The sequence below is a fragment of the Cynara cardunculus genome, assembly GCF_001531365.2.
Source record: "Cynara cardunculus var. scolymus isolate 2C chromosome LG 10, CcrdV1, whole genome shotgun sequence".
Classification (NCBI taxonomy): domain Eukaryota; kingdom Viridiplantae; phylum Streptophyta; class Magnoliopsida; order Asterales; family Asteraceae; genus Cynara; species Cynara cardunculus.
In genome coordinates, this window is record NC_037537.1 from 21,805,516 (window position 1) to 21,818,250 (window position 12,735).

The 12,735-nt window shown below is 36.5% G+C and overlaps 2 protein-coding genes across 3 annotated transcripts in view; one reads left to right on the forward strand and one right to left on the reverse strand.

Moving 5' to 3' along the window:
* Positions 1-1,531: 1,531 nt before the first annotated feature.
* On the reverse strand, positions 1,532-6,466 carry LOC112519679 (ADP-ribosylation factor-related protein 1). Of its 2 annotated transcripts, XM_025127897.1 has the most exons (8): positions 6,312-6,443; positions 5,395-5,465; positions 5,096-5,275; positions 4,175-4,315; positions 3,365-3,473; positions 3,197-3,258; positions 2,421-2,524; positions 1,532-1,924 (listed from the first exon to the last, which is right to left on the reverse strand). In XM_025127897.1, the coding sequence occupies exons 3-8, from the start codon at positions 5,186-5,188 to the stop codon at positions 1,816-1,818; spliced, it is 618 nt and encodes a 205-aa protein (XP_024983665.1). In that variant the 5' UTR covers positions 5,189-5,275; positions 5,395-5,465; positions 6,312-6,443; the 3' UTR covers positions 1,532-1,815. The 2 variants fall into 2 exon arrangements, with proteins under 2 accessions (XP_024983665.1, XP_024983664.1); XM_025127896.1 differs by lacking the exon at positions 5,395-5,465 and having other exon boundaries at positions 6,312-6,466.
* Positions 6,467-9,273: 2,807 nt separating this feature from the next.
* The window catches only part of LOC112518937 (putative F-box protein PP2-B12), a 3,768-nt gene continuing 306 nt past the window's right edge, over positions 9,274-12,735 (forward strand). The window contains exons 1-3 of the mRNA XM_025126734.1: positions 9,274-9,759; positions 11,828-11,946; positions 12,182-12,709. Of these exons, the coding sequence (XP_024982502.1) occupies positions 9,448-9,759; positions 11,828-11,946; positions 12,182-12,671 (921 nt within the window). The 5' untranslated portion in view covers positions 9,274-9,447 and the 3' untranslated portion in view covers positions 12,672-12,709. The remainder of the gene's footprint in view (positions 9,760-11,827; positions 11,947-12,181; positions 12,710-12,735) is intronic.

Below are 12,735 nucleotides of genomic sequence, written 5' to 3' on the forward strand. Positions count from 1 at the left end.
CTCCCTCTAACAATCGTTAAAAAATTCCATCAAATGAGGAACATGTTTGTAATTTGATCAATCTTTTTTTTTGGTCTTTTACCGAATCAAAATCAATTTTATGATTTTGATCATTGTGGTTTTTGATCGAGTAAAAGATAAAAAAAATCGATAAAAGAACAAAAATGCTCTTTTTAATGGCCGGTAGAGAGAGAGAGGGGACAAATCCAGACATTTTTGCAAACCATGATGACAATCTTGTAATTTTCAAACTGAAGGGACAAAAAGTGTTATTTCTGACAAACTGCAGGGACGAAAAGTATTATTTCTGACAAAATGCAGGGACGAAAAGTGTTATTTCTGACAAACTGCAGGGACCACATTTGTAGTTTACTCTATATTGTTCGGAAATGGGAATCGAAGCAGTTCGTACAACTTGTATAAACAATCACAAAACGATAACGAGCTTTCAAAGGTTGCAAAGTTATAGTGAGCGTGTAAAATAATGTTAGATAGAATTATTAACCATTTACCAAAGGCTTACTCGTTAAGTATTTACTGGCAAGAGACAACCACCCTAACATCTCTTATCGGGTAACGTTATCGGCCATCAAAATGAGTTGTTGGTAAATGTCTTTTACCCGGAAAGTTTTCTCCCTTACTTACCGGGTAAGATTCTCAGTTCTTGTCATGCTTTTTACTGGATAAGATTCAAGGTCCTTGTCATCCTCATCTCAACGGTAAGTGACACCCAGGTAAGCACCCGGTAAGCGCTTGGTAAACTGCCCTTTAGACTAAATTAGATTGATGATATATTGATCATGAAATTGATAATAAGATCGAAATTGAATCTAAAAAAATATCCATCGGTAAGGTTATGGATTTCGACACGATTAGCATGTTCAGAACTTCAGATCTAAGAAACTTAAAGATAGAACCATGACGTCACAAGTTCAAGTTTCTTCGTAGAAACTTATAATCCGTGTTCTGATTACGTACGAGTTACAAGTATATCTATTAATGGAGTCGGGATTCACTCCTCTTTATCCTGTCCAGTCTTTATCTCGTCCCATATACCAAACCACGGTCTAAGAATGTTTTTTTACACGAACGGGACTAGACGGGCAAAGTGAAGTAGGCAGGTGAAAGAACCATGAAAGGCTTTAAGACTTTAATTCGACATGGTTGTTTAGTAATTCACCAATCTTTTTTCTCTCTCTCCCGGATTTTTGTTTCACCTATTTTGGTGGGATATAGAAAAACCATCTTCGTCCCACTCTCATATCCTACCCTACCACAGTCTGACATCGCACCAAACATGAGACAACAAATTGTTGTACTGTCATCAGTTATGTCATGTCCTGTTCTAATCCACATACCAAACGCCCACTTAAAGGACCTGCACACCCAAACCAAAGGCCAAGGCCCGTGTAGGACACGTCTCTTTGGCGTCCATCTATACCTACCATAAACAGCAAAATGAAAACTGGAAATATATTGTGATCAACTTGTGGTTTCAAGTCGGTGGGCGTAAGCTGGCCCGAATAACCACAGTAACCCAAAAAAAAATACAACGTCCATAAGGTTCGATGTAAAAAAATCACCCTATTTCGTTTCTGTCTGAAGAGTCTGGTTTTGATATTAAACCTAGTAACAGGTAGGTCTTTTTATCTTTCCAAAATATCTCTATTCTAGCACTCTTTTATATAGCAGCTAGTAAACATAGTTATTCTTTCTACAGAAAATAAATAACTTTCATGAATTTCGAAGCTAAAAAGTAACTCATCTGAGATTCAGAAGTCGATTGTCGACTCTTGTTTGGGAGTATAATCGCTTCTAAGCACCACTGCTGTTTGTAACACCTGCACGAACTCTCAACATTTCCGTCCGCTTACTTCTCTCCATAACGTCTACTAGCCAGTTCACAGTTTCCTTTAATCCGGTCCTGCAATCACAATCCAAATATCTAATACAGTTATGCTAATTTCACAAATGGGCAAAATACATCCAAATATAACAAAGTTTGGTTTACTACCTGTTTGGTCTAAGAAATAGTTTTTTTTTTTTCTCAATCGATGTAACAAAATTTCCTGTTTTATACTCATTTTCTCCGGGAACCTGTTGATCTTGTAACATTTGATGACGTAGATACACATTTACAAAAGGTTTTAAGAAAAGGTTACGGTGAAGTGGATGATAAACTTGACATCCACGTCATCAAATGTTACAAAGGTCAGCAAGTTATAGTCAAAATGAGTAAAAAAAAGGAAATTTTGAAACTTCATTGTGTTAATTGAAAAAAAAAATTGTTATACTAAATAAGAACCAAGGCAATTTCCGTTTCATTTCGATGCATTTTTCCCTTTAAGAAATTCCACATATGGCAGTAAAAAGAAAATGTATTGCCATTATATCTACAAGCTACCGCACTGTTGACTTACCCATCATACCCTGAAACACCTTCAAACGTGTAAACTCGTTCGTCTAATTTTTTGAGGTCCAAATATCGAGCAAGTTCTTCTGTTGATACAGCATCAGCAAGATCCTGCACATCCATAACTCATGAGAAAATTAAAATAGAAGAGCAGGCATTTACTACCACATCAACAAGACGATAATGATTTTTATAGCTCCAAAAAACGAGAGTGAACCTCAATTTTAATTTACGATTTTACAGTAAGCCAGATCTTAAAATAACTTAATTGCCACAAAATGACAGAGAAAGGAGAAAACTAAACTGAAATAGTACACGATGGTGTCCACTCTGGGTGCGTTTGCTAGCGCACAGGACTGAACTGGAAGGGCAAGAGTGTGGCAGGTGGGTTAACGAAATGTGAAAGGTTTTAGAGTTTTAATTTGACACGGGTAGTTTAGTAATTTACCAAACTTGTTCCACCTATTGTGGTGGGACAGAAAAAATGCATTTTTGTCCACTTGGTCCGGTCCGGTCCAGTCCCAGTCTAATTGTCGTATCAAACATGGGACAAGAAGTTTTTGTTTTGTCGTGTCCTATATTCTCCCGCGTACCAGACCACCCTTTGAGAAATCGCATCACTTGTGATCAATTTTTTTACCTCAAAGAGATAGAATCCTCTCATACAATATTAGTAAAAAGAACATTAAAAGTCTTACTTAAAAATCAACATCTCTCTTAGAAGTTTCGAAAATAAGAACAAAAAAAAAGTAAAGGTAAACGGGGGTGGGGGAGGAAGATTACCTGCTTATTGGCTAGTATTATAAGAGGGGCGCCTTGCAGATCCTCATGCCTAAGCACCTTTTCTGACAGGCAACAAGTTTGAAGGTAGAGGCAGCATGTGTTAAATATTTTCTGGTCATCATAATTTACCACAAAAGGTCAACAGCTATAGAAGAGAAGATTAGTTACCGAGGGCAGATTTGGAATCTTCAAAACGTGACGGAGAAGAAGAATCAACTACAAAAATAACAGCATGTGCCTCTTCATAATATTTCTCCCAAATTGAGCGAAGACCAGCCTGACAGTATAAAGCGTAGGCATCATTCATCAATGAGAACATAAATTTCATGGGAAGAAAAAATGCTACAGACTAGGTATCTTGCATCATATATCTGTGTGCCCCACAGTCATGTACTTGTTACTAAGGTCTGAAAAGTCATCAGCATTAACGCGATTTCTCAAATTGAACGTTTTATGTAAAGGAAGCCTATGAACTATTGTCAAAGCTGCGCCTATGAGTACAGGAAGCAGTTGAAAATAAGCATGTACTTGTTTCCAAGGGCCAAAGCCTCTCATGTGTTTTTGTAGTTTCTCAAGTTGAACATTTGAATAAAAGAAGCTTATGAAACTATTGTCACAGCTGAGCCAGATAGTATGGGTTGCAGTTGAAAGTAAGACAAAAAAGACACTTGGAAGACATGATGATCTCCTATTATAGCAGTTAACCGGGTATCAAACCCTGGCACTTGGATAGATGTTAATATGTAAAATAAATAATTTGAGTTTTATCAAGTGATACCAGGCGAATGACATTTCAACAGTACGGGGTCCAGGAAGTCTAGTGTGGTTGTAATGTTACATGATAAAAAGTGGGGTACTCTGTGCTTGATATTATGATGCAACTATGCAAGGTAAGAAAAGCTAGAAACATGTTGAAGGTAGAAGATAATAAGCACCTACTTATACAGTCCATTATCAGTAAGAATCCATTCTAAATACCTGACCTCCGAGGTCCCAAAACACAAGTTTTGTATTCGAAGTTTCTATACGACCAATATTGAGTCCAACAGTAGGAACAATTCTGTCAGGGGGTAGGCCTTCTAAGCTTGAATATTGTGCCTTCAATTTCTCCAATAAGGTCTACACATAAAGTTAAGAGACATAATTAGCATGCTTCAAGGTGATGTAAAAATGAAAACAGATTTATCCTCAGAGATGATAGAGAAGGCATTAAGGCAGCACACCTTACACTGATGTCAGGGCTAAAGAAGTACCGCTCATGTATAAATAGGGATGCCAATTTTATTTTTAAAGATACCTTTCTAAAAAGTATGCATATATGTATACACGAAGTGAGAAAAAGAAACATACACAGCAATTCCTTTTAATATTTATTTATATGCATTATCAGTACATGAGCAAAGCATACTCAACACATTAACGGATGCCGTTGAAGGTTTATTTCAAGAAGCCCCCTCCTAGTGTACATTTATGTCCCTCTACGGCTCTCTTCACATCAACTAGAAGATGTAAGAAAGTTGTGCATCTGCTGCGGTCCCACTCCATAGAGGAGTTAACTGAACAGAGATCACATAGATGGATAAACAAGCTGCTTTCTTATTTGTAATCAATATCTCAGATTAACATTGTTACTGCAGACTGGTGGGAATTGAGGAGCTAACTGAATAGAAATTGTGTATAAAGAATTGCTTCATTATTGGAAATCAATATTCAAGGTTAACATTATTACTGCAGGCTAGTGGGAATCAACAAATATGGATTTGTATCGGAAGTAACAAGCAAAGCTGAAACTTAGCTAGAGAATCAACAAATATGGATTTGAATTGAAAGTAACAAGCAGAGCTGAAACTTAACTAGAGAATCAACAAGAAAATAGATAAAGAATAGTGAAAACATTACTGTTTTTCCAGCCTTGTCGATTCCAAGAATTAGTATATGAAACTCTGTCTTACTGACCAGATATTTCCAAAGTCCATAAAACAGCGAAAACATCTCTGTTTTTCGTGCTTATCTGTTCTCCACCTTATTTAAGGAGAAAGGGGGATTTCTTTTCCTAATTCAAATTCTGCATATCAGCATCTGGAAACAAAAGGCAGGATATGTATCAACATTACATGGGAAATGAATATATTCAATAAAGAAAAATCATAATCAAAGAAAAGATAAGAGGTCAAAATTAAACAGCAAATCTAGTTTACCTCTATCAACCTACATGGTCCTCTGATTATGGTTTCAGCAGCTCATGGCCGATCAACCAGGTAACACAGACCTATCAATTACCATTATTTTATGGTCACCATGTAAATTGAGTCGCATTACTTCGTTATTACAAGCTTGTGGGTCTAGATTCACAAATTTATGTCTCAGTTATGCCAAAACACATTGCCAGTTACAGTTAAAGGGCGGACGTTTGAATTCTCTTCTCAGTTTCATAACCAACATCCATAACAAAAAGAAGCAGCAGTCACTAGCCAGCTAATCCAATTACAATAATGTCCAGAAAAGGCACTCTACCATTCCCAAGAGAGTTGGACTTTGTCTTTTAAGATCTAACAAGCTAATTAGAGCTTCCAAATTGATATAAATGTTAAATCATTTCAGAAAAGGAACATGAAAATCAAATTGAACTTCATATCAAGCAACCAAAGGACAGATACATGTGTTAGGCTAATAATAAAACCACATACAATTGGACATGTAAAATGTACTAGGTTTCACATCAGAGTATCAAACGTCTTAATTACGCTATTTTCTCTGAATTGCAGAGAAATTGATTTCATCATGGAACGTCATGATGATAATCCAACCAAGAATTATATCTAGTAAGAAATCCAATAGATCCAAACTTCAATTCATCATCTGATCCAAGTGAATATTCACAAAATCAAAGGCACTTCATACGATATCTTAAGAGTAAACTAATGAAACACACAATCAAGTAAACAATTCGGCGACATCGCATACCATACTGTCCATCCAGTTTAAATAAAAAACGATTAACATCGAAATTTACAAATTTACCGAACAAACCACATGAAAAAACACCAAACCACATGATCGGAGAAAATAGTGGATCGATTAGGTTTTGACACAAAAAATAGGAAGCCAGAATTACCTCAGAGAATGCAACGAATATGTGAACCAGGGGACGAGAAGATTTGGAGCTGTGGCACTCGTCGTCGTCGTCGTCGGTTGTTGTTAGTGTAGATTTCGATTCTTCCCTGCTTATTATTGCATTTCCCAATCTACCCTTTCTCCACATACATCACCGATATATATTATTTATGTGTGTGTATATATACATGTGGTTGGATTCATAGCATGTTTTCACGAGATTCGTGAGAATTTTTTATACTTGAAATTTTGCAGTAAAATGATGTGAAGGTAAAAAGAAGTCGAATATTCAAAGCAAAAACACTGTGAAAGTTATCTTCATAGCGTTTTGCTGTAAAGTTTCCATATATATATATATATATAGTTAGGTTCACGTAAGACAGAGCTGTTTTCATAAAACATGTGAGAAGACATTTTTACACAAGAAACTTCATAACAAAATGTTGTGAAAGTAAAAAAAATCGAACCTTCACAGGTATGAAGTTTCAAGTGTAAAAATGTTATCTCACGTGTCTTACGAAAACAACCTTGTCTCACATGATCCCAAATATATATATATATATATATATATAGGGGCTCATTCGAGGAATAACTGATTAGTTTGTGATAACCGTGAGATCCAATCTCAACCACAAATCAATGGTTAAATAAGGAAATTAATAATTTTTGGTAATTTTAAATTAAAATATTTTAATTTATTAATTAAAATATCAATAAATTTAAAATATTGATGGTGATTTTAGGATAATTGAAATTGACTCAATATAGATGAAGATTTAAGGCTGAGCATTAAGACAAGTACGGTGACGTAGACTGCACGTTTGTACATGTTGCCTTGAATCTTAGATCGTCAACCGGTTAAGACGGTTGTGGCACCTTGCGGGGTTCGAGGGGCAATGCCCCTAATGGGGTTGCAAGGGACAAAAGCCCCTGGTCTGTATGCATGATTACTTGTCTTTAAACCTTTCACGAATTTTCATTAATGGAAGTTGCATTTAATGGATATTAAAAGCAGTGGAAACAAAGGCATTAGTGGAAGTAAGTAGCAATTGATTGAAACCTTAGTGGAAGCATTGGTTGATGGCTAATAAACTAATGACCGTTAGTGTCGGTGGCAACATCGACTAACACATTAACTGATGACGGTATGATTCTAATAAGCACATGTAGTTATAACCACTACAGTAATCATCCGTAATTAGGGTCGTTCCAATTTTTTTGGAGGCCATGTTACATTTATACCAATTCGATCTATCGATTGGACGATTAATGAATAAAACAAATTATAAAAGTTCATATGAAATATATTAAAAGCCTTAATTGACAGAGTTATATACAAATTTCACTTAGAATTATTTTTCAAACATTATTCGACACGATCGTCTATCAGTTTTTTTTCATAATCAACTTTCTCCAATAAGTCGTTAAATTGAAATGGTTATCATACAGAACTTTACCAGCTGTTGTTACCTCAAGCTTTTGAAAAACGATAGCTTGATTCTACAGCTGAATTTTCCCTCAACTTCCAACTTTCATGCATGTTTCTAAAGGGCTATAGTGTTATGAACGAAGGTACTTATGGGTCGCTTACTAAACGCTTACCCGGTAAGTATTTATCGGGTAACTTTCCTCACCGTACGAACATGGCAAGGACCAAAAATCTTATCCGGTAAGAACGATGATAAGGATAGAGAGTCTTACCTGGTAAGTGAGGGTAACGACTCTTACCGGGTAAATTGTTGTATACGTTTTGATGTACTACAATCATGATTTGGTACTTTAATCATCAAATTAGTCGTCGGAAAAATTAAGACGAGTGAGACTAGCCGACTAGGATAGGTCAATCATCAAATAAGAGACCTAAGAAGAAGGCTTGTAGATTTGCAGTAATAATCGGGAACTTGAGAATCGCCAAATCTGGTAGAAGAGAGAATGAATGTCGGCAATAGACTAAACTGCTAAACCATTATACTTGCTTAAATAAGAGGAACACAACCGAAGGAATTAAGCTAAAACATATGCAATATATGTATATATATATATATATAGAGAGAGAGAGAGGTGAGTTATTATGCAACACTTTACACTTGTATAACAATACAACTCAATTTCAACCGTCCATTTAATTTGATGAATATGTGATTTCATAAAAGTTTTGATTGTTTCCTAATATAAAGTATTGATCATAATTAAAGAACTCTAATAATCTTCCATAAATATTCAAATCATAATAAATGAACTCTATAATTTCCAGAAAATATTTCAATTGATTGGGTTGCATTGGTTGTTCACATGGGTTGCATTTGAAACGTTATTTATCTCTTTCTCTCTCTCTCATATATATATATATATATATATATATATATATATATATATATATATATATATATAGGAGGTTTACTTTGCAAACCACGTTATTTGTACAAACCGTACAAACTTCATTCAACCAACCATAATTTTTTATTTTGTTCATTTTTTGTAATTATGAGAGGTTGATTAATCATTTTTATTGTGTAGAGTGTTAATCATGGATATTATCATCTTCATTATTTTAATTTTAGAGAAATAGAAGAAACAGTTTTATTAAAATTTAATTAAGTATTATATGAAACAATTTCATAAAAAAAATGTCTTATATGAAATAATTTCACAAGATTAAAAAAATTCATAAAAAAATTCATAAGATTAAACAATGAAATCGACGAATAAGAATGATTTACATGGTTTATACAAATTAGATGGTTCGTATTTGATCGTTCATTTCAGAGGCCATGTTCGAAATCTTACTTTGATACATCCTTCGGCACGGTCCTACTCATGATATCTTTGGCAGAACCCAAACCTATTGACCATATCTACATGAATGAATGAAAAAGGATGAATGTAGAAATGAAAACGTAATTTTAGTCGTCAGACCCAAACATAAAATACATATACTTTAATACGGTTTCATTCCCTTTTTCAGATGCTGCAATTACTCCAAAGTTTCCCATTTTCCATGACGGTGGCCGCCACCAATCACAGCAAAACCTCTGGCCGGTGCGCCAATAAAAACCCCAGATCTCTCCCCATTGCTTACCCTACTGTGTGTTTGTTTCTGGTTCTGTGTGCGTGAGAGAGAGAGTAATCTTTTTGACATGAAGATTGAAGGAGGAGGCGGTTCAGGGATGTCGGAGAGTGCCGGAAATTCCACTAATTTTGTGCTTCTTTCAGAAGGTTGTGTGTCGTACATCCTGTCACATACTTCACCTCGTGATGCGTGTACAGCGTCTTCAATTTCTAGGGGGTTCAAGTGTTTTGCCAATTCTGACGCCGTTTGGGAGCGGTTCTTGCCGTCTGATTACCAGGATATCATTTCTCGATCGGTTTCTCCTGTGATCTATTCATCCAAGAAAGAATTATACTTCCGTCTCTGTGATTCTCCCGTCCTTATTGACGATGGCAACATAGTAAGTTTCACCATCTTCTGAAGTCTTGCCCACCAACCGTTCGACTATTTTGCTCTTTTAGTTCACTTTATTTTTGTCATCTGTTCCTATGGACACGAATCCTCACATCATGGAGACAGACATGCTATGACCCCCAAGTCAAAGCAGCACACACAGAAACAGAATCAGGTGAAAAGAACCTAAAAAGATACCAAAATCATCATAAGACGCATCACAGCTGATATGGGTACTCCATAATCTTCACCTTATAGCTGATGTGCCGGCCCTTCTTCTTCTGGCACAACGCCAGCAGTCTATTAGGTATTGGTCATTGGGTAGATAACCCAAAACCACATCTGGCAGATGCGATTCCTGGATGTAGTTGGATGTGACCCGGCGATCAAATTCTTGGTGGGAATCATCAACTTTATAAAGTATCACTTTTTCCGGGTTAATCTGACCTTCTTTCCCATGCATTTTTTGGGAGACGTCCTTTACAAAAGGTCACTCGCCCTTCCAAAACAAGGAGCACTTATGGTTGAACAAGCTCACTGTGCGGAGGACATGGCAACAGCCAATATACGGACTTATAGCAGCAATACCAGCCAGAACCTCTGATGAGAGCTAAGAAGTAGGCTAAGTAAAATAGAAAGTGTGTGTAAACAATAGGTAATGACTTGCTCATTCCCGCTCATGCTTGCTATAACAATTCCCTTGCCTACTAGACTTGTCCAAGCCAACTAATTTACCTAAGTAGGTCTCCTTATGAAGTTCATGTCCTTTCTTGGGGAACCAGCTCTACCATGGACTTAGACGTAAAAGATGATGTTATGATAATTTCCGAAAATGAACTGAAAAGGGAACTACCATGCTGGAGTTCATGATGTGATCTTTAGGTGTGAATAAATTTCCAGAATCATTCCTAAGAGATCATAACTATCCTAATACAACTAGAGCCTATAGGAGTAGTTTGTGCCAATTATAATTCCTATTTGCTCAATAACTTTCAATCAACTATGTGGGATTTGTGCTTTGAGTTCCTTAACAAAAACCTAAAAAGATACCAAAATCATCATAAGATGCATTACAGCATTAGTCTTGTTCACTGTACCTTAAGTGAACAACATACTAATACCATTTGTGGCATTCTAAGGCCCAAAACAGTAATCTAGCTCAATAGCTTCTAGGTCACTTAAATCATGGTGGAAGTCATTAGTAGCCGATCATTACCAGATGAATTGCTTCAGATTTTGTTGGTTAAACCCTCTGACATGTGATGGGCTTATAAATAGGTGGTTTGTACTTGATAATCAATCAATGTCCAAGTAATAGAGTCTAAATTCCTATGACAAGCAGCAGGAGAAGACCCTGTTCTGAGCTTTGATGATTTCATTGTGCAGAGATGGGGAAGGAATGAAGAATTCCAAAAGCTGGGTCAGGACCATAGACCTACGAGTAATCAATGTGTCACAAATACCCGACTTTATACATGAATAGCAATAATGATGATGATATTAACCGACACGAACAACTCTATTTAGTATTTTACTTGGTAACACAGAATGCAATGCCAATTATTAATTATTAAAATCTACAAGGAATCGTCTTGCTTTTACTTTATCAGGGCAAATTTCATGAAGTTGGTCAGATTTTGTTAGTTATTGCATCTCCTTACTAAAGCTTGGAAACAGTGTGGTCCAAGGGGGTGCCTATGCCCTTGCCCCCGCTCTATTATCTGGACACAGTGGAAAAAAATTAAGGGTCTTAGAGCTACACCCACTTTAAATTGATTTGTTCTCCCCTAAGTTAACAAAAAAGTGGTTACAACTTACTGATGGTGTCATTGCACGTGCCATTATAGGTTGCAAATTCGAATCCCTTTTTGGCTCTCTTTTATATTTTTTGTTAATGGCAGCAGAAAAGGAAGAAATAACCACTTGGGTGTTGCAAAAAATCACTTGTATGTCATTTCTAATGGAACTGTACTTTTTATAATATGCTCATTATTTTGTGCCCCTGCTTGGAAATTTTTTGGATCCACCTTCGTATAACTTTGTTGCTAACCCAATTCCAAAAACATTGGGTACAGAGCTTCTCCCTTAATAAACACAACGGAAAAAAATGTTTTATGCTAGGAGCGAAGGCGCTTTCAATTGCGTGGCAGGATACTCTAATTTTCTGGAGATGGAGATCTTTGCCTGAATCGAGGTCTCTCCTTTCCTTTCTATCCGCGTTGTGGTTTATTTGCTTCATCGATTCATCTTCTGTATCTGCCAAGTGTTTGTCATTCTTCCTTTTCGAAGTATATAGTAGTTTTATATATGGCAAAACTCACACTGCTCACCTTTTTGACCCTTCGTCCAGGGAGGTGTATCATTCTTGATCAATGATAGAAATGGAAATACTACACGAATCTTTACACTTGGTTTCTGAATGATTGCAGATTTTCAAAGGTAGCCGAGCTTTTAGCGGTATGTTGGCTTGAAATTAAAGGCAAATTCACAACTAAGATGCTATCATCAGAGACAAGTTATGCAGCATATCTTGTGTACAACATTGGAGCAGTTTCACACGGGCTCGACTTCCCAGCAAAGACATGGGTTAGACATATTGATGGAAGAGAAGAAGTAGAAGAAGTAGAAGAAGTAGAAGAAGAAGAAGATGTGGGTGTGAGTGTTGTTTACCTAACGCCACCAAAAACAGGCGAAAGTGTGCAGCATTCCGTGCATAGACATAGGGAATGCGTAGGCAGGGTCCCACAGAGGCGAGCAGATGGGTGGATGGAGATAGAACTAGGCAAGTTTTACAACGAAAAGATGGACGGTGAAGTGGAAATGGGGTTTACAGAGACGCAAGAACTTCTCTGGAAATCGGGGCTAATTATCGAGGGTATCGATATTCGTCCTATTGCTAAAGACGGGGTGAGGGAGTGAGAATGAAGTTATTTGACTAATTACAAAATGGCAGAAAGGTTCCATGGCGTATTTTGGAAAGGGA